Source organism: Thunnus maccoyii, chromosome 2 (genome assembly GCF_910596095.1).
Source record: "Thunnus maccoyii chromosome 2, fThuMac1.1, whole genome shotgun sequence".
Lineage (NCBI taxonomy): Eukaryota > Metazoa > Chordata > Actinopteri > Scombriformes > Scombridae > Thunnus > Thunnus maccoyii.
The window spans coordinates 36,748,356-36,773,868 of record NC_056534.1 but is presented as its reverse complement, the minus strand read 5'-3'; the positions used below and the strand labels follow the sequence as shown (position 1 = coordinate 36,773,868).

General features: G+C 41.4%; 2 protein-coding genes across 5 annotated transcripts in view; one reads left to right on the top strand and one right to left on the bottom strand.

Moving 5' to 3' along the window:
• Nucleotides 1–954: 954 nt before the first annotated feature.
• On the top strand, nucleotides 955–6,066 carry cd7al (cd7 antigen-like). Its single transcript, XM_042429379.1, has 5 exons — nucleotides 955–1,691; nucleotides 2,131–2,484; nucleotides 3,319–3,693; nucleotides 4,877–4,977; nucleotides 5,441–6,066. Exons 1-5 carry the CDS (start codon nucleotides 1,628–1,630, stop codon nucleotides 5,639–5,641), a joined length of 1,095 nt encoding a protein of 364 aa, XP_042285313.1. The 5' UTR covers nucleotides 955–1,627; the 3' UTR covers nucleotides 5,642–6,066.
• A 7,481-nt stretch (nucleotides 6,067–13,547) lies between these two features.
• The window catches only part of LOC121908274 (trinucleotide repeat-containing gene 6C protein-like), a 49,142-nt gene continuing 37,176 nt past the window's right edge, over nucleotides 13,548–25,513 (bottom strand). For 3 of the 4 annotated variants that reach the window (XM_042428188.1, XM_042428180.1, XM_042428196.1), the window contains 17 exons: nucleotides 24,334–24,534; nucleotides 23,506–23,672; nucleotides 23,309–23,386; nucleotides 23,020–23,077; nucleotides 22,690–22,832; nucleotides 22,197–22,343; nucleotides 21,060–21,215; nucleotides 20,608–20,727; nucleotides 20,180–20,263; nucleotides 19,433–19,712; nucleotides 18,807–18,971; nucleotides 17,693–17,884; nucleotides 17,184–17,333; nucleotides 16,093–16,308; nucleotides 15,039–15,112; nucleotides 14,643–14,782; nucleotides 13,548–13,996 (listed from right to left, as the gene is read on the bottom strand). In XM_042428188.1, the coding sequence (XP_042284122.1) occupies nucleotides 13,651–13,996; nucleotides 14,643–14,782; nucleotides 15,039–15,112; nucleotides 16,093–16,308; nucleotides 17,184–17,333; nucleotides 17,693–17,884; nucleotides 18,807–18,971; nucleotides 19,433–19,712; nucleotides 20,180–20,263; nucleotides 20,608–20,727; nucleotides 21,060–21,215; nucleotides 22,197–22,343; nucleotides 22,690–22,832; nucleotides 23,020–23,077; nucleotides 23,309–23,386; nucleotides 23,506–23,672; nucleotides 24,334–24,534 (2,717 nt within the window). In that variant the 3' untranslated portion in view covers nucleotides 13,548–13,650. Of the gene's footprint in view, nucleotides 13,997–14,642; nucleotides 14,783–15,038; nucleotides 15,113–16,092; nucleotides 16,309–16,350; nucleotides 16,976–17,183; nucleotides 17,334–17,692; nucleotides 17,885–18,806; nucleotides 18,972–19,432; nucleotides 19,713–20,179; nucleotides 20,264–20,607; nucleotides 20,728–21,059; nucleotides 21,216–22,196; nucleotides 22,344–22,689; nucleotides 22,833–23,019; nucleotides 23,078–23,308; nucleotides 23,387–23,505; nucleotides 23,673–24,333; nucleotides 24,535–25,513 lie in introns of those variants that run through there. The other variant, XM_042428204.1, reaches the window with a different exon arrangement.

Genomic DNA, 25,513 nt, shown 5'->3' with positions numbered 1-25,513 from the left:
TGTCTGAATTTCTTAACAGCCTTTAATAGTTAGTTTCATAGCTGAGATCAGGTCCCTAACACTAAACCCTTTTTCATGCACAGGCCTAATAATCAAATGCTGAAGTTGTAAAGCTATGCAGTTTATTTATTTTTTATGTAATCATGTCAACACATGAGACTTGAATGTTCTTGCTTCAAAGTCTCAAGTCAAGTTTTGGAGCAGTCAAACCTCATGTTCAATTTTTGTGAATTAAGTTAGACTCAAGTGCATAAAATCTTTTCATAGGAGCCTTCAGTCAGCAGGAGTTTCCATTCTGACCGGTGCTGTGAATACGTTTGATACGTTCACACTATTTATATAGCACCTAGACCTGCTTTATAATAAAAAAATAAAAAAAACTGGCAGATGTGTAAAAGTGATTGAGAACACCCTCGAGCTGCAGCCTCTGGAAACACCATCACAGTAGTAGCACTCATAAAAGTAAAATCTGACACGAGCTAGATACTAAAATAAACATTTCACATGTGACCTCTATCCTCTTCTGTAGTAAACAGTTAGTTTCCACTAACTGTTGACATTGTGGTTTCCTGTCGGCCAAACAGTACATGAAGCCACAGGCTTGCACTTTATCAGTACGAAACTATATTTGAGCGTCTAAATTTAAGACAAATTTTAATTTTTATTTCTTCCTCTGCATTCAAATTGTGCTGCAGTCCCACGCACAATTAAAGTGCGTGGGACTCTCCACCAGTCAGTGATGACGCCTCTTGAAAGAGTGTTTTCAATCACTTTTCTTAATTTACGTATGTGGAAGTTCAAATCAAGTCTCAGGGTCAAGGTCATGTCTTGAAAAACGATTTCCAAGTCAAAATGCAAGTCTCAAATCAAAAACTACTGATACATCTTTTTACTCCCGTCTATGTTGTCTGAATATCTTAACAGTCTTTAATAGTTAGTTTCATAGCTGAGATCAGGTCCTTTTTCATGTACAGGCCTAATAAAAGCTATGCAGTTCATTTTTTTAATCTAATAAAGTCAACTTCAAGAGACTCGAATGTTCTTGTTTCTAAGTCTTACGTCAAGTCTCGGAGCGGTCAAGCCTCAAGTTCAATTTTTGTGAATTAAGTCACACAAGTGCATAATATCTTTTCATAGGAGCCTTCAGTCAGAAGGCCTTTTATGGAGTTTCCTTTGTGTCCAGTGTTGCAAATAATCATCACAACACAGACACATCCTGTTCATCAGCATCATCACGTCCTCCAGGATACGCAAAAAAAATGTCTTTCTCAAACATGTTAGAATTTTTTTTTAAAAAAGGAGTAAATTAAGCTAACTGAGCAATTGTGCAGCCAGTCCTCGATAGATGCTTCTTAATTTGATCTTTCGTGACCTTTTTGTCTCTGCATGGTTATATTTATATATAACCATATATTTTTTTACTAAATCGCCTGAGAAGGAACGTTCATCTGATCCATCATGAAGCCGCTTCCTCTTCGCATTGAGGTTTAAGGCGCTCCACCCTCCCTCCAACCCTCTTGGTTTCATTTGCAGTGAAGGAAATGTTTGACATCAGTTGTGTGCTGTCATGGTTTACATCACTGACCTCCCTCAGGATCTTAATTAGCGTCTTTATAACAGAACAATAATGATGAGTGGAGTCCAGTACCTGGCCTGTCTGTGGACTCTGCTCATTGCACAGAGCGGGTTTGGTAAGATTTATCCTGTCAGGGGGTTTTGATCATTTGCTGTCTTGTTTCAGTGTGAATTGCGGGACTCAACGGGAGTCAATTTCTTCTACTGGGGGGTGGACAAAATAACAGAAACACCTCACAATACATAAGAATATTTGTGAAATTTGTAATCTTTTATTGAGGGACCATCAGATCAGTTCTGGCGGTGTTGCTGTTGTTGTTTTGTTCTTCTCACATTTATTGTGGGAAATCATTACAGAATATGATTTTTAAAATGCTAACATGAAGTTAGATGAAATATTATAATTTACATACTGGATTTATAATATATTTTTTTGCATTAAAGCAGAATAATTAGCTGCAAAATCTTTCTAAAGTAGAAAGCTTCTCTTCTTTTTAAGACATGTATAATCTCTTTCTTCACTAACCGTCTCACTCTTTTCTCCTTTGTTTTAAGTACGCAGTGAGATTCAGTTCATCAAGAAGGATGAAGGAGATTCTGTGCTCTTTCCCTGTACGACTGAGCAGAGAAACCCACCGCCGTTCGGCGTCTACCTGAAGCGCAGCTGGTTGAATCAGGATGACATGCTGTTCAAACACACCGGGGAAGAGTTCACTGTGGGCAACGATCAAGACAAAAACCGCACCAGTGTGAAGGGAGACCCGAGCAGCCACTCAGTGGAAGTGATCATCTCTAAGCTGACAGTCAGGGACACAGACCGCTACTACTGTGAATTTGTGGTGGAAAACCCTTCTTCTGAAGACGAACGAGTGAAGGGAAAGACTGAATTCTTCCTTCTCGTTGGTGCTGGTGAGTGTTTCTTGTTTCTTTTTTTTTTTGTTTTTTGTTCCACACACTTTTCACTTGTTTTTCAGCCGCAGGCGGTTGACATTCTGAGTGGGTGTTTGGTGCTTTTGCTTCCTCGGCACTAGTGCACCTACTAAACACCACTTCTAATAAGGCATATTTTATAAGAGATTACATATATATATATATATATATGCAGTTGAAAATGTTGTTAATTAATTGATGGGTCTTGCTGAGCTAAAAATAAAAAGTATCTCATGCTAGAGAAGGATTTATACCAACAAAATGGATTTTTCACAACCTGGCAACCTAAAAGTTCCCTTTATCAATAACATGTTACTGACAAATAGTTTATAAATGATTCATCAACATGAATAAATAAACAAATAAAGCTTTACTGCTTCTATATAAACTATGCCTTATTAAAAACGGTGTGATGAGTCTTTTTTTTTCTTTGGGAGCTGTTTCAAACAACAGAATGAAACAGTTAACGTGGTCTCTCAGCAGTTCCTGAAGTATCGTCGACAGTTTAACTGCAAACAGAACAGATCATCTGATCTGCTCGTCTGTCCTCGTTTGACACACATTTGCCGATGAGTCACTCGCTGCCACTGTCAATTATTCTTTGTTTAAGCATTGTCAGTTGTCAGAGTAGTTTGGCCATAAATTACTTCATTTGTGTCAGTTCTACTGCTTAAAGTAACATCTTTGATGAAGCTCAGGACACATCCAGTGATTGGCTGCCAGTGATGATGTCACTGTATAAACTTGCCCTTCACATCAGCCCAAACACACCTGAGGTCATATTCTAAGTTTTATTCCCTTTCCCTTCCGGAGATTTGTCCGGGTCAGTCGACAGAGGGCGGTTAGAGACATGCGCTGGGGGCTCTGTGGTGCTCCCCTGCCTCCCTGAGCAGGAGGGCTTGGCCGTGGAGGGGGTGAGTCTGAAGCGGCAGAGGGGCCGGGCGCCTATGGAGGTGCTGTACCACTCAAAGCGGCACCACAGCAACGGGCCCCCGACCTCATCCCAGTTCCCCGCTGAGAGATTCCACCTGACCTCGGCGCCCGGCCCCAGCGGCATCACCTACAACCTCACCCTGCAGCAGCTGCAGCCAGAGGACAGCGGCCGGTACAGCTGCCAGCTGCTCCAGCATGGCAACCCTGACAGCAGCACCAGTCTAGGGAGACAAGTGTTCTTTGTTTCTGTGCAAGGTGGGTCAAATCACAGTGGGGCTCGATCATCACCAGGTCACTCAGACTAACTTCCTTTTTTTTTGTTCCCCTAGCTCTTGAAAATGAGAATACCATTTATTTTCATTATAACTTTTTTTTGTCCTGTTGTTGCACCTGTGCGTTTCCTTCAGATTAGCCTTCACACACTAACACAACTACTACTTATAATATTAATAATGGCAATAAATCTACATTATTATTATTATTGCTGTGTGTGATTTCTTTTCAAATGATTTGTATTTAGTTGATTTAGGTTTTGTGGGACACTTACAGGCTCTTAAACACATGCAACAGATGTTCAGTTTCACAATAGAAAAGTTCCCTTATTTCATTACTTGTATGTCTGAACACAACTAGCAACACCAGACAACAGCAGACATCAATAACAGATGAAATTCATATTTTTCTCCTACTTCATTTGAATCTTATAAATGTATGAAGTAAAATGAACAATAATCAATCAAAAGGTGCCAGACTGCAGGATGTGATGTATACATATCGATACTGAACATCTATTCAAATCTCCTGTTAGTAACAATAAAAATGTACACATGTTTTTGTGTGTGGTTTGTACATGAATCAACTACTTCAGAGTAGTGGAATGAACTCAGCAAGCGAAAAGTGAAAATTGAAATAGTGAAATGAAAAGTCTAGCGGAGTCATTTATAGATGCAGATTGTCTTCACTCACGGTTGAAGGCCCAAAGACTTCAAATGTATAATTTAGGTTTGAACTCTGTGACTCACATTATGTAAATTCTATTGAGAGTCTCGTGTTTGAGGTGAAATCTTTCATTTCCACCGAGCGAACCAAACAGCCTCCGATGATATCAGACCAATCAGACACACCGTTTGATGATAACCGCCGTAATTCTTGTAAAGTTTGCAGTGTTTATCGGTTAACCTTTACCTTATGCAAAACCTTCTTAAATTCCTCCTTCAAACTGTAGCTGAACTAGGAAGGAAGCTTGGCTCAGCGGTTTCTGCAATGCCACAGGACCTGTCTTACTGGAGATGTCTCAACCGCTAACAGTCGTCTGACTGCTTGTTTTCAAGCTCATGCAACATATCTGCATAGTTGAGCATCATGACGGGAAAGCACTGCAAAGCAGGGAAGTTGAATTATGTTCAATAACGACGCCTGTCTTTGCTTCTTCATACAGGAGGTCAGTGCAGCTGCTCCGGCTCCTCCACTCTGTTCTATGTTCTGTCCTCAGCCGTGGTCGCCCTCCTCCTCCTCCTTGGATTTGTGGGGATTTATCTAGTAAGTCAAATTGTAACTCATAAAGTGCTGTTCTGACATAACGTACAGGAAAAGGGTAAAGGGAAAGGAGATATTACTGATGTGTGAGGCGGCTGTCACGAACAGCACCTGCTTGTCAAGAAGTTCCTCTACAGCTGACCACAAAACCACAGAGCTTTCATAACTTCTCGCTGCCAGTTGTCAGCATGTTTTTTCAAATTCAATGAGGAAGGTAGTAAAACCCCTGTTCTTTTTCTTTTTAGTTTAGTTTTAATTAGATGATGTGTACTCAAGTTTTATAGTATTTTTTTTTTCAAGTGACAGTAGAAACACGTCATAGTGAGGATCAGATTCAGTTAAGACTTCCAATCAAGGCTGCTGCCTTGATTGGAAGTCACTCACTCTGATTTTAACACAGGAAATGAAGCGTGCACTCTCTGTTGCCTCCACTGATTTGTTTTTTCGTCCTGTCTGTGACTATCAGTGCAAAACACGACGGAGTGTCAGGTCACACCCTCAGGCTCCCATCTACGAGGAGATGGCTGGTGTGAAGCCTCGAAAATTTCCCCCCCGCCATCTGGAGGATAAGGAACATGAGAACCGAAACTGCATTGTGAAGAAATCTTGCTCTGATAACCACTATGAGAGCCCCAGCGGGGCCCTCTTCCCCAGGAGAGAGTCTTAAGAGATGAATTATCGCTGGCATGATGAACTAGAGAAACTTATCAACTCAGCTGCCTGAAACTCACTGGAATGAACTCTGACTACAATATCTGCTCTGATAAACAGCTCAAATTCTCCTCAAGAGTATTTTTCTTATCTCATGATGTTGGATTGTTGCTAGTTTGAAAGAATGCTTGTATTTTTGCATTTCCTTTGCAGAGCCTTTGTAAATGTTTTTGGCTGCCATTGTGATATGAACAAAATCTTCCATCTGAGCATATGGAAAATTGAGTAATTGTTAACGGGCCAATTCGGCTAATCAATCAAATTAAAGATGGAGTTTTTGTATAAAGAAAGTTTACAGTTCTCACCAAAACCTGTTGGTCTTGAAGGGCTAACCAACATGTTGAATGCATTAATGTCCTTATTAAATATTTGCAAAACTGATTATTGGAATGTTTTTTTATATCTATGTTTGCTAGCTGCTAGCCATCTCTACTTCTTGACATTATCACTACTAACTAGGTGGAATCACACTTCTACACAAGATACCAACAAAACAAGCTCCTCTTTAAAACATTGCGCCGTGGCATCAAAAACTCCACAAGGTACCTTTAAATACCCTTATCACATATACATATCAATATTTCCACAATATAGTCCTGCTCATCGATGTGCAACATTGATCACAGTGGCCAAAACAAGCAAGTGATAATAACCAGATGACAAATTCAGATCACTCACCCCCAATATCCTGTATATTAAATATTAACTTGCTTCTACTGCAGTTATATTCAACATGCATTTAAACAATACAGTTACCTTAAATCACAGCTGAAGCTTATGTGGAGCCCATTTAAAAAAATAAAAAAGAAAAGAGGACAAGACAACCAGTAACAGCCAAGAAAATTTGTAATTTATTAATATAGTCCGAAAGAAGCTCCATAATTCATGGAAACATTTTTTTCCGGTGCATGTCCTTAACAATCACATTCTATGAGGAGAAAAAAGAACAACATTAAAAGCCACAACTTTGTATTTCAGTTACAGACATTTTTCCTTAATGTTTTTTTTTTCAAAGTAAAGAGAAAGGCAAAGGCAAAGGACCCCCCCCATTCCCCCACCCTCCCTCCTCCCCTTTAAAAAAAAAAAACAGCCAGCCTTAAAAGTCATGGGCTTTTTTTTTTTTTTTCAGTACTACCCACAGTGCTTTAGCAGAAGGATAAGCGCTCATTGGTTAAGGATTACACAGCATGGCGACGCAATGTAAAATCTTGCTAAAATATTAGATGACGATGATAATAAGGAGGAGGAGGAGGAGGGGTAGGAAGGAAGTAAGAGTGGAGGAAATTTGAGCAAGAGACAAAAACAAGAACAACCCTACATCAAACCCTGAACCCCAGAGTCTAGTCGACGAGCAGCGAGGCTCGGACTCTTCCCTCCCACTTGTGCATAGATCATGATCCTTTAAAAACCAGCTTTATTCCTCCACTTCTAACCTGCCTCTGAAAACCTTTTAATAAACATGTCGAGAAAATCTCTCAGCTATTGAAATACCTGTCACAGGAACAGACATGTGAACAGACAGGAGAGATGATTTGAAACAAAAAACACGAACATCTTGCACGATGCTCCTGAACGACGACAGGATGGAAACTTAAAAAGTCAAAACATACAAAATGCATTTTCTGTCGCTGTCGTCTCCGACAGTCAAACCATTGATCAGTTTAAATGTAAAGCAATTTCTACTTAGATTTCACATGTAAAGCACTCCACTTTTTTCAAAGTTGATTCTCAGTCTTATTTGGTAAATATGTAACTTGCTACGAACATTTTTCTTTTGTTGTCTTAAACAAATGGCACTCTATATTCTGTTAAACTCATAACCTTCAGTGCTTGCTTGGAGTTTAATTGTTTTCAGTTGTTGTTGTTTTTTTTTGTTTTTGTTTTTTTCCTTTTCTCCCCCCCCCCCCCCCCCCCCCCTCCCCCCTCCCCCACACACACAAACATTAAACCTAGAAATGATGGAGTTGGTATCTGGAACCCTGGCCTTCCTGAGACAAAATCCACATCTTTTTATGAGTGTGCAAGATAGTGAGCAAACTGCGTCGCTTGCAGAAAAAACACAAAAAATCACAAATCAATACATACAGAGATAGTCTGTCGACACGGAAAGAGAAATTAAAAACTGAAATATGACAACACTGATCAATCCCAGAGTTCTGAAAGTAGCATAAATCTTCATTTTGCAAGATTTTCATGTCCATATTTGATGGAAGATGATTTTTTTTTTTTTTTTGTTTTTGTTTTTTTTTAACATTCCTGTTATAAATTCCTATTTCCTTGAACTTCAGACAAATGAAATGCTTGTAAACGACAGGTGGCTTTTTGCAAAACAAGAACAGAAAAGATAGGCACCTCTGAAATGAGTCTTGTAACAAACTCACCTCCCACACTTGATCCCTTTCCATTTCTCCATGAAGTTAACATCGGGATTACTAGTCCTTCTACAGCTATCTATGGCCAACAGTTCTTTCTTTTTTTTTTTTTTACCCCTTTTTTTTAGTTTTTTAGTTTTTTTTTGCTACTTTTGTACTTTTTTGATTTTTTTTTTCATCTTTTTTTTGTATAATCGGAACAAAATGGTGCAATACTCAATGATAATCCTTGTATTGGATTATTCCACAATAAAAGCCACTATAAGGTAGATAAACTTTTTACAGATAGAATGAAAAAAAAAAAAAAATCCATTAAGTCCTTGAGTAAACATGTACACATGAATTGTCACCATCTTCCCCTCCGTACTTAGACTCGTTTCTCTACGATTAGCTGAGTGAGGGGTAGAAGACACTCAGTGCAACGTTAGAAGATAATAATGTCTATCAGAATAGTTTTTGACAGAACAACAACAACAACAAAAAAAAAAGATAAAAACAGACACAAAATAGAACATACTGAGTGGAACATAACAGCAGGCCATGTGCCCTGTACACACACAGTTTCTTGCGCACACATTCATACATACATCTGACTTTCAAGCACACATCTAAGATGACTTTTGCATTTTTTTTTTTTTCAAAGATTTTGTATTTGTAACTTAATGCAATACATTTTTGATATTCTCTAAAAGCCCCTAAGTGTACCTGTCAGATAGAGAGAACAAAAAAAAAAAAAAAAAAGAATTACTGACTTCACATTTCGTTATTGGCGCTCCATGATTCAAGTATTTATGTTCAATATTTTGTTTTTGTTTTGATATGTTTGTGATTTTTTTTTCTTTTTCTTATCAACTGGGTAAATATGCATCAAACCAGGTGATTCAGGTGGTTGGGCTTTTAGATGGGCTAATTAACAAATACACATATGTACAGTACAAGCACTTCAGAGTACTGTAATATGTCATCGAAACCAAAAACGTGCATATCCAACTCCGTATGAGAAAGACGTCGCTTTCAATCAATCAAGTATCAGTTTACATCCGACCCAAATTCTTTCCTTCGTATCACTTATTTGCGGGGAAAATACATATTGCTCATTTTTCAGGTGTGTTAAACCAAGACCTTTTCAAACAAAAATGAAAAGTTTCAGAGGTTACGATCCAAGAAGTCTGAAGAGGTGATACCACACGCCGTTCCCTTCCAGTATATATATATATATGTAGTGTGTACATATATACTGCTATCTAGAACAGAGCTGTAGAGAGGGAGAGCCTCTCGATGCTGGTGCAGCATGGGAAACCCCCTTCACTGTCAGGGTTCTCCAGTTAGTACAGGATGCTGGGAGGTCCTCGGCTATTGGGTCTGTCTGAGCTTGGATCAAGGCAGTTACAGAAACAGGCAATAGTGATTTTTGCTTGTGTGCTGCAGGACTGCAAGTCCTGAAAAGGTAGCCTTTTCCCGTTTTCTTGTTTTAAAACATTTTTTTTAAACTTTTTTTTTTTTGTTTGTTTGTTTTTAAGACTTTGTACCTCTTGAAATGTGCCCCCCCCCTCCCCCTCCCACCCCCCTTCCTGCTGATGCAGAGTGAGGAGGAGAGTGAGGCTGATACAGTGGGCCCAAGCCATCTGGGTCTGTGGAAATGTACAGTTCAGTGGGCCCGCTTTGAGCAGGACACAAACATAAAAACAAGATAAATACAGCATCCACAAAAAAAGGCACCCCGGCTACCAGTCTACTCCTTTAGATGGTGGTAGTAGAGGCTGACGGCCGGAGACGTTTCAGCTAGAAGTGCAGAGCTTTAACATATTATAGATCTTTTTTTTTTTTTTTTTCATTTAGATTTTTTAAGCATTTTTAAGATTTTTATGTCAAACTTCATAAAAATGACGTTAAAATGCGATTTCATTTTTGGTTTTAAAAAAATATGTACCCGGGATTACCCATCATCAACTGTGCACTGTAGCAAACTGGAACCCCCAACTGAGTAAAGATTTTCTCCTTAGTGTGGGGCGTTCCCCACAAAAGCATTTAAAAAAAAAAAAAAATCTCAGTCATTGAAGGGTGTGATGCTGCCGCCCATTTGTTTGATCCCTCCTGTCCCCCGCTGCACCCTCCGCAAAGGTTATCAAAGCTCCTCCAGACAGGGGAACAGAAGTGCTCTCTATAAAGATACAGTATGACACAGCAAATTTATATTGGCACATTACATTGGCATCTTTTACATGCAATAATGGGCCCCCAAAAAACAGTAACGATAGGCCACCTTTGGAGAAAAGGATTCAATACCAGCCTTTTCCCTTCCAATTAGGATTAAGTTTCGAGGCATGAGGTCTGTACATATTGTTGCGCAGATGGCCTTTAAATTTAAGACTACGCTCTCACAGTAGAAAGGACAGATACGGAGAGCTGCATCTCATACTTGGTATCATCAACTCCCCTACCCTGAGATCAAGCTGGACAAAAGTGTCTTCAGCGCAGAGAGAAAAGGCCGACCTTTTAATAAAGTGTTTGGACTGGAGTACGTGACAGTGTTCTGGTGGCTTAGCCTGACTTTACAGAAACGGCGGCCGTTCTGAAGTGCCGACAGGAGTGCACGGGAGACAAGTGTTAGGGTTTGCCAAGCTCTGGGAGGAGTGCTCGTTCCCGAGTCAGGTTTTGGCGTGCTGTAAAGGGCCCCAGCCTCTAGTCTTTTGCATAGAAACAGATACAAGGGCCTGTTGGTGCCTGGTCAGGGGAGGGCTACTGGGTCTGGTTGAGGTGGAGGAGGAGGAGGAGGAGGAGGAGGTTATAGCATAGCAGCTAGGCAAAGGGCAAGGGGGGACAGCCTGCGGGCAGGCGGAGCAGCTTGGAGCGACAAACACCCACACCCACGTCTGAGACACCCTATTTTTTTTACACATCTCAAGATACTACCTGGAAGTACTACAGAATACTGTCAAACACAAAAGCATGATCAGTTAAAAACAAATAGACAATCAATAACGGTCTGTAGTATTGATCCTTGTTTTGCATTCAATACACAGGATGAACATACAGAGGCACCTCTGACCAAAGTGTTTCTGCATATGAACAGTGAAGGGCTAGTTCAGCAGCCAGTAATTTGTAGACCACTGCATGTAGACAAAAATAACAATATAACACATTGAAAAAAAAAAAAAAATCAAGTCAAATGATCTTTTCAAAAAAATAAAAAGTACAACTGGCAAAAATTCCAGAAATATGACTATTACATCTTCCAGCTAAAGTGATCTTTGTGTCAAAGAACTGAGAGATGGGGGGGGGAGGGCAGGACGACGGCAGGGTCGAGCGGTGGCGGGGCCCCCCCCCCCCAACGTTGGAGATGCCGTGTGTGGCGGCGGAGAACCGTGATTGGCCAGTCTCGGAGGAGCCGCTTTCTTTGCCAGACATGAAGGGAGGGTCGAGTGGAGCCCAGGAGGAAGTGCTGCGCTGTGGGGCTGCCGCGTTGACACCCAGAGGAACCACAGCAGAGAGGCACTCAGTGGACACTCCCCCTCCCCACCCCACTCCGACTCACCCACCGACTGACTGACTGGCAGGCTGGCAGGCAGGCTGGCTGGCCAGCGGGGTGTCAGAGACAGCTGACATTGCAAGTCTAGTGCCTCCAAACAGAACAAGGCTAAACATTTGGAGTAACAGTGATATTCACTTTGATATTGTTCAAAGAAGGAAAAAAAAAAAAAATTCTTGGACTGCAGTTTTTTCCCCCAAAGTCCAACGGTACATTTCAGTTTTGTTTCCCTTCATCCTGCTACCAGAGGAACAACGCCAGACACATTTCCGAGGAATAGATACAGTACATAAAAGAGCAGTTTTTTTTTTTTTTTTTGTCGTTTTCAATGTTTTTGCTGCTCCTTTTTTTTGATTTATTGGATTGCAGTTGAAGCAATTTGCTCTTCATAAGTGCTATGATAAAACCCTTTGAATTTTTAAAAGTCTTAGTCTCTTCTGTTTGTACAGTACCAAGCGCGCAAGGAACACTCGTAGGTCTACTGCATTAGGAAAAAAACCCCTCTTATTTGGTATTGTGCCAGATACCCAGAACCATCCAATCCCACTGTGGATTCAGTTTCTGTTGGGTGTGGCTGTGGCACGCAGAGAGGAAGTGTGCATTGTTATGTACCCAGTGTCACTTTGAAGTACAAGACTGCTGCATGCACAGTTCAACAGCTGCTTCTTCCTCTTTGCTGAGTTTTCCCAACAGTTTCAAGGGAATTGGTGGCCTGGAGGGAATCCAAGTTTTGAAAAGGGGGGTAAGGTTTTTTTTTTTTTTTTGAAGTTCCAAAGTCTTTTTTGTTGCGATCAGCAACAATCAAAAACAGAAAAAATCCAAAAACAAAAGAGAATCCAGCTCCGGTGGACATCGAGTATGGACGGAAGAAAGATCTATGGTGTATATTGCACAATGTAACTGTCACATGAAGGTGAAATTGTGTTCTTTTACTTTTTCCTCAGAAAAACTGGCTGACCATACAGACTGCTGGGCTTCATAACAAATCGGACAATAGAAAATTCGACAAAGCACCAGTTAACGACTGGGTTCCATGTTGAAGGTGACCAGAAGGATCTGGGCTTGCAGACGTCAATGATTAGGTGCCACCGTGCACACGTATAACTCGTGTACGAAACGGAGACACGCAGCCAGGTTGACAAGATAATCTTCTCTCAGCTTATGTTGTGATAGATATCAAAAAATGCGCTTGGATCTAGACCTACAAAAAAAGAACATTTAACAGCTGTGTCAATCCCTTTGAGAAGACATATTAAAATAATTAAGCTGATGATTGGTAGGGCCAGTCACGTGGCCAGGCCTTCTTACTGCCCAGTGACAAGAGTTGGTCACCAGTCGTGTCCTGTACCACTTGCTGGCTCAGAGGTTAAACTGTGCAAGATTTCAGCTATTTCTTCAGTTACAAAACAAACTAAAAAAAGGCGGCTTGGGAAGGACCTGGGCCAGAGAGCACTTAAGGCTAATATTAGTGCTGAGAAACAAACATTAACATAACTAGTAAAGGTCTTTGAACCACATCATTGGCCATGGACATGCTGGGAATGGTCGTTTTAAGTCTTATTTTGGGATGATTCTTTTTTTTTTTTCTTGGAGGGAAAAGGAAAGTCTCAGATGGCAGCTTTGATTGCTTCTCTTAAAAACACTTCACACAAAATGTCATGTATACTTATGGAAAAACTAAAAAAAACACTTAAAAGGTTTCTTTGTGTTGTGTCTCGTTTTAGTTTGTTTTATATGATGCATTTCAAAAATACCAAAAGGAATAAAAACTTGCTTTTTTTTTTTTTTCTCCAAAAAAAGGTAAACCTAACAAAAAAAAGGTAAAACAGAAGGACTGGAGTCTGCAGTCTGTGTGGTGGGGACCCCCGGCCTTCTGATTCACAATTCACAGTTCAAAACAGTTCAAATTGATACTGATTATCGCCACATGATTTGCTTGGGTTTTGCTCCTGTTCATATTGAATTTTTTTTTTTTTTTTTTTCCTCCTCCATCCCACCCTCCACCGATGGCTTACATGACACGGTGGCGGCAGGTTTGGTTGGTTAGTGTATTGTGGCATCATCCTACATGGACTCCCCACTCAGCAGATCTCCAGGCAGCAGGGTGTTAATGGGGGTGGGGCTCCCGATCACGCGGGCGTCTTCTCCGCTCGGCGGTCCCCACAGGCTGGAGTACTGGGGCACCCCTCCCCACAGCAGGTCGCCTCCGCTGGCCTTTCCTCCTCCGCTGCTGCTCCACTGGCCAATTGAGTGGGACTGCGCTGCCCCGCCCATCCGGTTTTGATTGGTTCCTGGGTTGGCCTGCCAACTAGTGGTGTTCGCCCCTAGCGACTGGCCTTGTGCAAAGAAGCGGTTCACCTCCTCCTCGCCGGCGAACTCCGCCAGGATGGTGGTGTTTCCAAGCACACACCTTACAAAAACAGGAAGACAAAGAAGTAGTCAGGAAACAGTTTTTGTTCTGATTGTTTTTTCATTTGAAGGTCGTTTAAATTCTTCTTTTTAAGCAAAGGGTAGATGTTTAGGAGGGGCTGTTTTTTTCCTGTACTGCTGTAACCACATTTCGTGCTGCTGATCATGAAAAATATGTCAAATATCTTGCGTTTTGTTTCCATGACGACCAGCTGCAGTGGCTGCCACTATTAGCAAAAACAAAAATAAGGAACAACTCTTAGACACAGCAAATGTGCCTCTGGAGAAACTTGGCACTGGTATTTCCCTAATTTCATGGTGATTATTACAACATTCACTGTAATATTACAATACAGCTGACTACAGCATGACTACCTGCCTCCTTCTCCATGTGACTGGTCAGATACTGAAATAGCTTTGTACTCATTAGAAATGCTTTACTGCTCTCAGACGGGGAAAACACCGACTAGAAACCAGGAACACAGGGTTTCTCCCCGAGTGTTCCCCATTTCCTTCCTGTCTAATAGCTGCTTCACTTTAATCTAAGACGTGAAGCAACAAGCAAGAATTTGAAAACAAATGTCCTCAATTTTTTAGTTTGCTAAGCCCACTTTGGTTGATGTAAGAATCTCTCTGCTGAGGCTTACATGTGCAGAGACTTCTGGGCCTTGGCGGCCTCGTCCTTGGAGCTGTAGCGCACCACGGCGTTCCCCTGGGTCAGGTTGAGGTGGAATGTGATCAGGGGGCCGTGCTGCATGCACAGGGTCCGCAGAGTTGAACCATCAATCTGCAGTAAAAGAACATAAAAGTGAAAAAAAGTTGCAATTACAACTGATATCTGAGTTTATTCATCTATTTTACACTGTAAATGTAGTCACTATTTATTTCTCTCACTCATTCCATTATTGTCTGCATTTCTTTTTTGAGTATTATAGGACTATAGGACTTCCTCTAAGCCATCAGACAAATCCACTGTTTTTTTTTTTTTAAATCTTTGAATTAATGAATAATATTTACATGCTGACTTGAGCAGGATTACGTACCTGTGGGGTGAGATTCCTCAGCACCAGCCAGCTGCTGGTCCTGTTGGAGTTGTCAGTACTCCAGGTGGTTCCCTCTGTGACAGAAATGTAGACACAATATACATTTTATATATATTCTGTATATACAAACAACATGATATTAACTTGAAAGTGTTTTATTGGAAACAAGTAACAATTTTTATGATAAAATGCTGTCAGTGTGTTCATTTTCTGCAGTTTTGTCACTATCAGTGATTCCTTTGTCATTAGTGGAAAAGCAAACACACGACACAGAGCTTTGACAGCTTTTCTCTTCAAAAGCATTTATGTACAAAGGAAATATGCGGCAAACTCATTTCAAGTAACAACACCTTAAGAATACAGTTTAAATGGAAACTGTTGTCTTCAAAATGTGTTTGTGTTGATTCTTTTTAAGCCGCTGTCTTGGTTTTTTCGAGAGGGCTGTGCAGCTCTGCGTCAATGTGTTAAACTTAAAAAAAAAGAAAAAGTGACACCTTCCTCAGACTGTGAACTATTTCCACACACATTTCTTGTCTACGCAACTAACAAGACGTTCCTCTTCGATCTACATAAACCCGATGTCAAAATAAGGTCACGTGTACCATGTTTACCACAGAGCCAGTAAACCTCAAGATGTCAGTTGGGTGTGTTTACCCGGGCCTTAAATAGTGAGCTAGAAGAGGCAGCTGTGAACTATGCTACGCTTATGCATCTTCTGCTTTCTGTATCACTTTGATGAACGTTACCTTTGATAAGACATTGTTTGTTGATTTATACGTAAACAACAGAATTTGTATATCGCTTTAAATTTTGCAATCTGAGAAAAAGTCTTAGCAGCAGCAGCATCATGCTTCTTTCTTCAAAAGTTAATGGACTAAAGACTGGAATGATGTTCATATATGATAAGAAGTCACTTAGCAAAGTTTCCATGCAGGCTTTGGTTGTCGTGTCTGAAGGAACGGTGCATGAGTTTGTGATTGTTTCAAGTGAGCACCATCAGATGCTTCTAATAAAAATGAAATGAGAACATTGTGGCTTGTAGGAGAGTGCTCACCAGAGGAGTAGGAGCCACTCCAGCCTTGGGCCAGGCCCAGAGAGTTGCCACCCCAGGTGGAAGAGGGCTTGGTGTTGGTGAGGCCTGGTGGGGGTCGGGAAGGGGCCGTGGTGCTGCGCGGCCCCTGTGGGACTTTCCATAGCTCGTGGGAGAGAGAGGCTTGGCTCTGGGAAATAGGCCCTGGGGACCAGGTGGACTTCATGTCAGACAGTTTACCTTCACATGGAGAGAAGATGGGAGATAGAACATCGAGTTACAGATGAAGATGTAACGTTACAACTAAGGCTTTAAGTTGGGAGACTAAAGTAAAGTCCCTGTTGAGTCCCTTTATCTTTTTGTAAAAGCAAAAAATATGTAATAAACAGTGTCTACATATTTTACAAACTCACATTACAAATGACCTTCATAAATTCTGAATTCTTTGTGAATTCTTGTCATAAGAGGCACACACAGGGTGTGTACTGATGTCATGACCAGCAGGGGTGAGGCTTGTTTTTTCGTGGTTTGGGTAAAAGAGCACAGATGGTTGAGGGTGACATTCAGGTGAGGTAACTGTCTTAGTAACGGAAAGAGTGTTGTCTAAAAACACTGAGGGAACAAGTTTAGGTGTGACTTGGAGCGAGAAGGGTCACAAAAACAGGTCAGGGTTTGGGTAAGGTTTTAGGATAAGTAGGAGCCCGAGACAACGTGGTGTCAGGGCTCCCTTTTCTGTGAGGATAGGTTTGACAGGTCCACACATAGAGGGTAGATACTCCGGTTCGTGTACCTGAGCTGTCTCCATCAGAGGACGACAGACTGAAAGAGTTAGAGTAACCACTGACAGGCCAGTCACTGCTGGTTGAAGGCAGAGAGCCGTTCTGAAGAGAAGGAGCTGGGGAAGAGGCTATATGGTCGTAGAGGTAACAGTGTTGTTGCCGGGGACAAAGAGAAAAAACAAACAAGTCACTTCATGTAAGCATCAGTACCAGAAAAAGATTCGGGCCTGTGGTGTAACGGAGAACACGGACCAGCTTGTGTAGGTGGAGAAATGACGCAGCATGTTTTCTGTGTATGATTACTGGGTGTTTTAAATATATATTTCCTGTTCATACCTCCATTCCTGTCCCTCAGCAGGTATCGGTTGACGTCATGGATGTTGGTGTTGATGGTGGGACCGCTGGGGACGCTGCCAGGGGTCATGTTGGGGTCATTCTCAGGGTCGATGTTCTGAAGGCCCTTCCATGGCACACCTGGGCAGAATTCTGAGGAAGTGAAATTAAGCGCTGAATGAAGCGTTATTTTAACAACAAGATCAGATATCTGGAAAAAGATTCTCATCTGTTCTAACAAGTCACACAAGCCTCTAAGCCACAGCTTCCTTCATAGTTATTCTTAAACTGATGCAAATGCTGCAGGACATATTCCGTGAATTCATCAGTTCCTTTGGCCTCTACTACTTAAAGCTTTCATGGTGTATTTAAAATCTCAGACGGAAACCAAGACAACAGATCAGATCTGTGGAGGGAACTGCTAATACTCAAACTAAAACCAAAAAACAGAAAAGGATCCACTACTATAACTTTGCAGCGTTAACAGTTCTGTTTTTGTATCTGGTCTTCACCTGGGGGCCAGTTAATGTTGGTCCCATTGGAGATCTTCTCGTTGGGGCTCTTGCCCTGGCCCCAGCTGTCTGGGGGCACCAGTGGGCTGGTGGGGGACTCAGAGCTGGACATCAGATTGTATGGGCTGTATGAGTCCTCCAGCTGGGGGGGCTTCCCAGGGGGGCCCAGGGTAGAGGCAGCAGATATGGCACCTAGGCATATGAAAAGAGACAAATAACAGACTTTACTTTATCTGACTTGAAAGTATAATAAGGAGCATAATATGTGAAAACTACTCTTAAGCTAAAAAAAGACAACAACAATGTAGAGTTTTTCTTTTTTGCACTGGTTTCAGACATTGTGCAAATCATTCCTGTCCAGCATAACATGAGCCTCAAGTACTTTACACCATTGCCAAAGGAGAAACATGAACACTATAAATACTGAATTTATGACCTTTCAGGTGTAAAATGTCATCGGTGTGATATCAAAAGTAAAACTGAGATTACCTTTCCATCGCACAGGAAGGGGCTTTCCCCTTCCTGTGCGATGGAAATGCACTTCAAGACGACACTTCAAGATAAATGTTTCTGGCTTATAGATTCTTATCTGAGAATGAGCTTGAAAACAGAAATAGAATTTAAAAAAAGTGAATAAAGCAGGGTATATAAATATGTTTAGGGTGTGTAGGAGATGTGACTGTGTGACCTCTCACTGTTGGTGAGGGGCCTTCTCACACCTTAAGATCAGTGATTCTTAGCTGAGCTTGCGGTCAGAATGTGTGACAACACACAAAGGCACAGGGAAAAGGCTGATGACACCTCAACTGTTGCAATGAGACACTTAAGTGACAACAAGCTTGTGACAGCTGTTGAGTTTTTCATCTGCACATGTAGCTAAGATAAATCTTAACTATGAACCTTCAAACTTCCACATTTTGCAAATTTTCAATTTTGCAAACACTGACAGAAACTAACTGGTATTGCACAACATATTAGCTGCCAAGTTCCACTTGGCATTGAAATTGATTGACAATTCTAACTTTATGGATATGGTCATGTGAACTCTTTATAGTACAGGTGGTTTCATTTGTGTACTACTACTACTACTACTTGTGTTCTTTCTTCAACATACCGTGCTTATTGAGATTGTTCTCCATGTTTGAGGAGTTGCCAGAGAGGCTGTCCATGGAGTTGGAGTGTGTCCACTGGGACAGGCGGGACTGGGGCTGAGGGGGCTCCTTCAGGGACAGACCCCCAACCTCCATGCAGTTTACATTCATGTTTGGATTCAGTCCAGCTGTGCACAAAACACAAGAATCTTTATTTGTCATATACAAGTCACTGCTTTGTATCCATTATCAAAAATCCAGTGAAAACAGCCCAAAAGAAAAACACACATTGAATTCCACAAATGAGTTGTTCATTGATCCTTGTTTAAGAGATGGGGCAGGTATTAATATATAGTCAGAAGATGGAGTACCCTAAATATAATTCTGCATGTATTTCTCAAAGAAAAATGTCTATAGACTGACTGTGTTTTTGATTGTACACATTTATTAGTGGTTAACATAATGCATGTATGAATTGTGAGTGGCTACATCTACCATTCCTGATTGAGGGATTCACAGGAAGGAATAATCCAGAGCAATTTTATCTCAGTAATAACAGCTTCACCGTTTACTGTTCACTCTTTTTACACTCTTTGTGAGTTTCAAACTGTGTGGACTCCATTCAGTGTATTCCCCATCCCAGACTCACAGAGAGGGTAGGTGCTGTAGGCGTTGGGCGAAGACGGCGGCTCTTTGGTGTGCAGTGTGTCGGCGAGGCCCGGAGCCTGGTGTGGGCCTGTGAAAGGGTCCAGGGTTGATTTGCCGGAGCCAGGGCCTCCAGCTGGGCCACCAGGGGGATGCAGACCAGCGGAGGAGGAAGAGGAGGAGGAATGAGAGGGAAGTTGCTGCTGCTTCATCAGCAGCGCCTGGTACAGCTGACGCTGGTGCTGCTGGATCTGCTGCTGCATGTTGGTGATTGTACGTGCAACCTGGGAGAAAAGAGAAGCATTATCATAAAGGAGAAGCATGTCAAGCAAGCAAGTCATGAGAGGAGGAACAATTAAGATGAATTCAATGATTTGATATTGCTGAGAAAACAAGGTGAAGTTGAGAGAAACGGCAGAAGGAACAACAACATGTTCACACATGCATATCCTCTTTCAGCAGACCTCATCTTGCAGCAGAACTTCCACAAAAAGAGAACAAACTCAAATAGTTGGTTCATGCTGAACGAGAAGTAACCTATTCCCATGCAGATATTCTTGAAGTTTGAGCAACAATTGACGTAACAACATGTTTTTTTCATGAGAAAAAATGATGTTGTGTCACAGTGTTGGAGCTGAGCACTGAGGTATTGTGAATCAGTGCTAACATGAGGTCACTCATGAAATTAATAACAATCATTATCATAACCCTAACCCTTTTTGTGAGTGTAATGATGCATCTGTTGACTCACTTGCTGCTCTTGTTGTCTAATGGGGCCGGAAACATTGCGTTGCGCCTGCATCATCTGCTGCTGGATTTGTAAACGCTGGTACGCCTGAATGTACAATACAAGGATTAAAAACATTAATGATGATCTTTTTCATACATAATAAATGAGACCTTTGGCAAAGTAAACATTCTTAACCCACATAAGCTCTACTTTTACTTGTGTTTTTAAATGGACATATTTTTCGTTGTTCATTAGATTTTTATCAGTCAATGAAATCAAAAACTAACATCAAGACATTACAAAAAGTCCGACATGTTTTAGTATTGTGTGCTTGTTTTAATCTCCTTTCCATTTAGATTAGAAAAAGTCCACAACACACCATCTCTGCCTCAGGTCCCTGAGTAAAAGTTGCACTACGAATACACAAGGAGAGAGGGACTCTGACTCACCATTTGCAGTTGCTGAAGTTGATACAACAGGGTCATTTGTTGAGGGTTTATTGGTGAGGTTAAAAGTGCAGGGTTCAGACCAATGTTTTTTGCTGCAAACTGCAAGAGCTGTGCTTGGACCTGGAGGGAAGGGAAGAAAAGGGGGGAGCAAAAAAGGAAAGATGACAAGTTAGTCATCGCAAATCACAACAACGGAACATGAGCAGCTTCTGGCAAAACTAGTAACTGCTACATGCATGCAAGGAGGAAAAGAGAGGAGAGAGAGAGGGCCTGCAAGTAGAGCTGTGTCTCGCTAAGCAAAGTGGGCACAATAGGGTCCACAAATAATAACTTGGGATGATGCACACAAGACATGTTAACATTTACATGTTCCTGTATGTTATGAAATGATACAGCTGCATATCGTAAATAAAACACGTACATTATTGTGTGTTCTGTGTGTGGTTATCTACCTGAGGGGAGAGAAACTGAGGCACTTGCGCACGTAGACTAGGCTGGGAGGAGCTGAGAGGTGGCACTGGTGGCTGAGGAGGAGGCTGCTGCTGCTGCTGCTGCTGCATGGCCCGGGTTTGTGCTGCTCCACTACTGCCAAACATTCCACTGGGTATCTAGAAGCAGGAGTCGTGAGGAGACAATTAAACTTCTCTACAAAACTTCCATGTTTATTCAAATTACCCAAGCACATTTCACACATCATTATGCAGCGAAGAGCTGAGCCACTGAATTGGGAAGAATGGTGTGTAGCCTTGACCATTCCGGCAAACAGCTACAGAAAACCTCAAGAGTGAGGTCAAGAGTTGAGCATCCAGCTGTCACGCCTTTGTGGAAAAGAAGATGGGTTCATTCAGTACACGAATGAGTGCACTTGAATTGGATGAAAAAGAAAAAAAAAAAAGTGCACTCAAAAGCTTAGCCTGAGTCGATGATATTCCCAGCCCACATAGCGATGTCGAAAAACATTTTTCAAAGCATTTACCCTCAAGGTCTTCACACTTCACACTACACCCTTGTGCACCAAAGCGTATACCGAACACTACGTGAGAGCAGTTAGCTCTTAGATCATGAAATTGTGACTATTTTGATTTTTCAAAGGGCCCCAAACAATTAGCCTGAAAAGGCAGCCCTCTCCACATTTCCTAATTTCATGTGGTTGGAGAAGTCTTTCTATTCAGTGCCAAAAAAAAAAAAAAAGGCTCGCTTACAGTGCCTTTGTTTGGGCTTCAAGGACATATTGTTGTTTTTCTAGGCCATGGCTGCCTCTGGCGGTGGTATTTGATAGAACATAACTATCTGGTTTCAATGGGCACTTCAGGCAAGGTCATAAACACAGAAGTGAGCAATAGAAAAGTGGAGATGTGGGTAAGATGAAGTCAGTTTATTTGTTGTTGCATTCACTGCATCATATACACTTACATCTCGCATGATTTAAAACTATTTACCATTTTGCAGGTTCTGTATAATCTGTCAATAAATTCCAATAATGTTACCTTAACAAGAGCAGAGCAGTTCAATATTTACAGCAGTTTTTCACTGTCTAATTAAGTTCAATAACAGATGCATAGTAGAACTGTGTGCAGGGAATGTCTTACCTGTCTGTTGTTCAAGTTTTGCATGGCCAGCCCCGGGTTGCCCTGTCCCAGACCCTGCCCAGGAAGGCTACTGTTGGCCAGGGGGAGCTTCAGGCTGGGGGAAGGCAGAAACGGTGATGGGGGGGCGTCATCTGACAGAACACCATCCTGGAGCAGACCAAGATAAACGGGTGATGAGGGGAAAATGGGCGATGAGAAAAAAGAATTAATAATTAGATATTACACACAATAATCATTGATATTATGCTAATATTTGTACTACTGACAACAAGAAATCTCGGATAAAGAAAATTATAACAATAATCTTTCAGTTTAGCACACATCAAAATAGAACACAATGTAAAATATATAAAAAAGGGAAAAACCCAGAAAAATGAAGTAGCATAAAATCAGTAGAGGAATAAATACCATAGATTTATGTTTTTTAAACTTATTATTTCCCACATATGTTTGAAAACAGTTCCGATAGCTGGTCAGATGCTTATTGTCTTACCTTGTCAAGAAAGGTGTTGCGGTCGGAGGGGTCTTTGGAGAGCGCAGAGGGCCGGCACACCAGGGGCTTGTTCAGGCCATTGCTGTAATCAGACATGCCCATGCCACGCTTGTCCAGGTCTGTCTTCTTCTCCAACAGGGCGCCTGGAAGCAGAGAGGAAGACAGAATGAGGTATTATGAAGTGTAGTTTTTATGTATTTCCTCTAGTTCCTAATGCTTTTTATGAAGATATGTAGCAACAATGTTGAATTGTGAACTTATTTACTTGAAATTAAAAAAATGCTGCAAATTTGTGCAGTCATACAGTAGGGTCCAAAAAGTTAAACTTACTCATGGCCTGGTCAAGGTTCATGTTGTTGCTCTTCAAAGCCTCCTCAGCAGGGTCTCTCTGTAATACATACATAACACAGGTGTGTCACTGACCATGGTTTAACTGCAGGAGATGATCTTCCTTATTTAACAGTTTCTCAAGTTTAGATGGGATGGTTTACCTGCATCTTTAATTGACTGTGTTCATTGTAATGAGCTATCTTTATTAAAATAAGATCTGCCTTAAAGAAAGCTTATCAGTGCTACGTGTCAGTGTTAGAACTTCTTTCTAAATATATCTCCTCCGTACCGGAAAACCCATGTCAGTGAGCTGTTTGATGAGACGGTTCATGATCCAGGCCTCGTCTGGCTTGTTGCCCATCTTCACCTGAGAACACACAAGCAGGATATTTGTAATTTAATTTGTCAATAATGTAGTTTCTTTATATGAAAATAATCCCCTCCATCTGCCAGTATGATTATAATGTAAGTCAGATGCATTCTGACCTTGCTCGGGCCCTTCTTGGGTCCATTGCCCCAGGAATTGCAAGAAGAGCTGCTCTCCTGGGAGGTGGGGCTGTTCCACATGTCCCCATCCTCAGTGTCCCATTGGCTGCTAGACATGCCCATTTCCTCTCCTCCGTTTCCCCAGCCATCTTGCATAGGTTTGGGGCCTGAGAGAGATGAGGTGAGAAAGATTAAGATCAAAGCAACAAATAAAAATCTAGTTGGTTATCTGAAGTGTGATATACACCATACGTGAGCCATTTCAGTGTGAGCAGCTTGTAATTTCCAACCTGACCACTTGGTGCCACTGTTGCCATTAACATGCTGCATGTTCCCCTTAACAACACCCTCTAACATTTTCATTTTAAACCAATAGCACAATAACTGAGCTCTACTGAGGTGTGCAGTTGCTTTAATCCCAGCATTTCTCCAGTAGCAAATCTTTAGAATTGGCACAAATGGTACAAGTCTAAAGAAACTTACTGTTTTTGTTCCTTAACTAAGTGTGTTTGTGCACATATACAACCTGGACCTTAAACACCTGAGGTGACAATCATTCTGAAAGGCTGTTCTTCATTGCACTAATCTTCCAAATGCCACACAATCTGCAGTCCAATTTACAATGTGTGGTATTCTCTAGATTGTGTGAAATTGCCTTGTATACGACTACACCTGAAACTAACTTAATTAGTCTGTTCTGTGTAGCACTTTGTTAGGGTAGTATATAAAGCACACGGGGTGCATTTTCAATGTTAGGCCATGCTGATTTTCTATGGTTGACATCATGTATAACTACATCTGCATATATTATTTATCTAAGAGTGTTACCTGGCTTGCAGGGTGCAGGACCCGGGGGTCCGTTGGCCCTGCCATAAGGTCCAGAGGGCTCGTGGCCACCATCTCCCCATCCTCCTACACCCCCTGGGGGCTTGCCCCAGGCAGAAGTGCCATTGTCCACAGTTGTTGGAGTTGCTGGTTCTCCCCAAGCAGGCTCCGATTTGGGCTGAACATTGGGAAGCTCTCCCCAACCTGGAAGACAGGGGAGGTGATTTAGAAAAAAATGATAAAATAAGTATATAGTGCAGTAAAATCTTCACCACTAACAATTTTATTCTTGCAATTATACATTACTCCCTTTAAGGCGGCAGTCACACCGCAAAACAACAAGCGAATACATTGATTTTTTTAAATGCTAGTGTGGCCAGGCTTTAAGTCCTTCACAAGTAGTAAGGATGCGAATTTAAGACTGTTTGAGAACTAAATTATATCAATACACAAGTCAGATCTTAAACTGTCTTTTACCCAAAACTATATTATGATCATTCAAGCAACTGACACCCCCTGCACTGCTTGAGACTCTCTGTCTTTTCAGGCTCTCATGATGAGCTGCATGACAAGTTAATAAGAGAGTATACTGACAGTTGAGGCAGTGCCATGCTGCCTATATGTTGAGAAGGCTTTCACTCCATCTCTTCTCTCTTTGCCATATTCTTTCTCTTACTTAGTTCACTCTTTCTCTCTTTATCTATACTGGTTTCAGTAGAGATGACTGATTCATAATTTGTATTGTTCTGTATGTTCTGTATTCAGTGAAACTGTGTCTTAAGGTGGCCATGATGCTCCTTGCTTGTATTGCAAATTTCAGACAGCAGGGGGCAATGGTCTCATTCATAATCAAAAGTAGAGGAGAGTGTTGAGCATTAAATCTCTGCCATATCTATATGCATGGCCTTTGTCTTCACAAAGACTTGTTTGAACTGGCTGCAGCACTCACTCAAGCTTGCTGTACAGTCTTAATTATGTATGCATGACCATTAAGAGGTCCTCAATACCTCTGAGACTATCTACTTAATAATCACTGTGAGAAAATTCTTTTAAGAAATAATCCTTGAATGGAATAACAATCCATGCCGATGCCGCTTTTATTGGTAATTTAGTCACTTTATGTGTTGATGAGTAAAAACAGCTCTCCACTTAAGCTTTGTTTATCTTCATACTTCATTCAGTT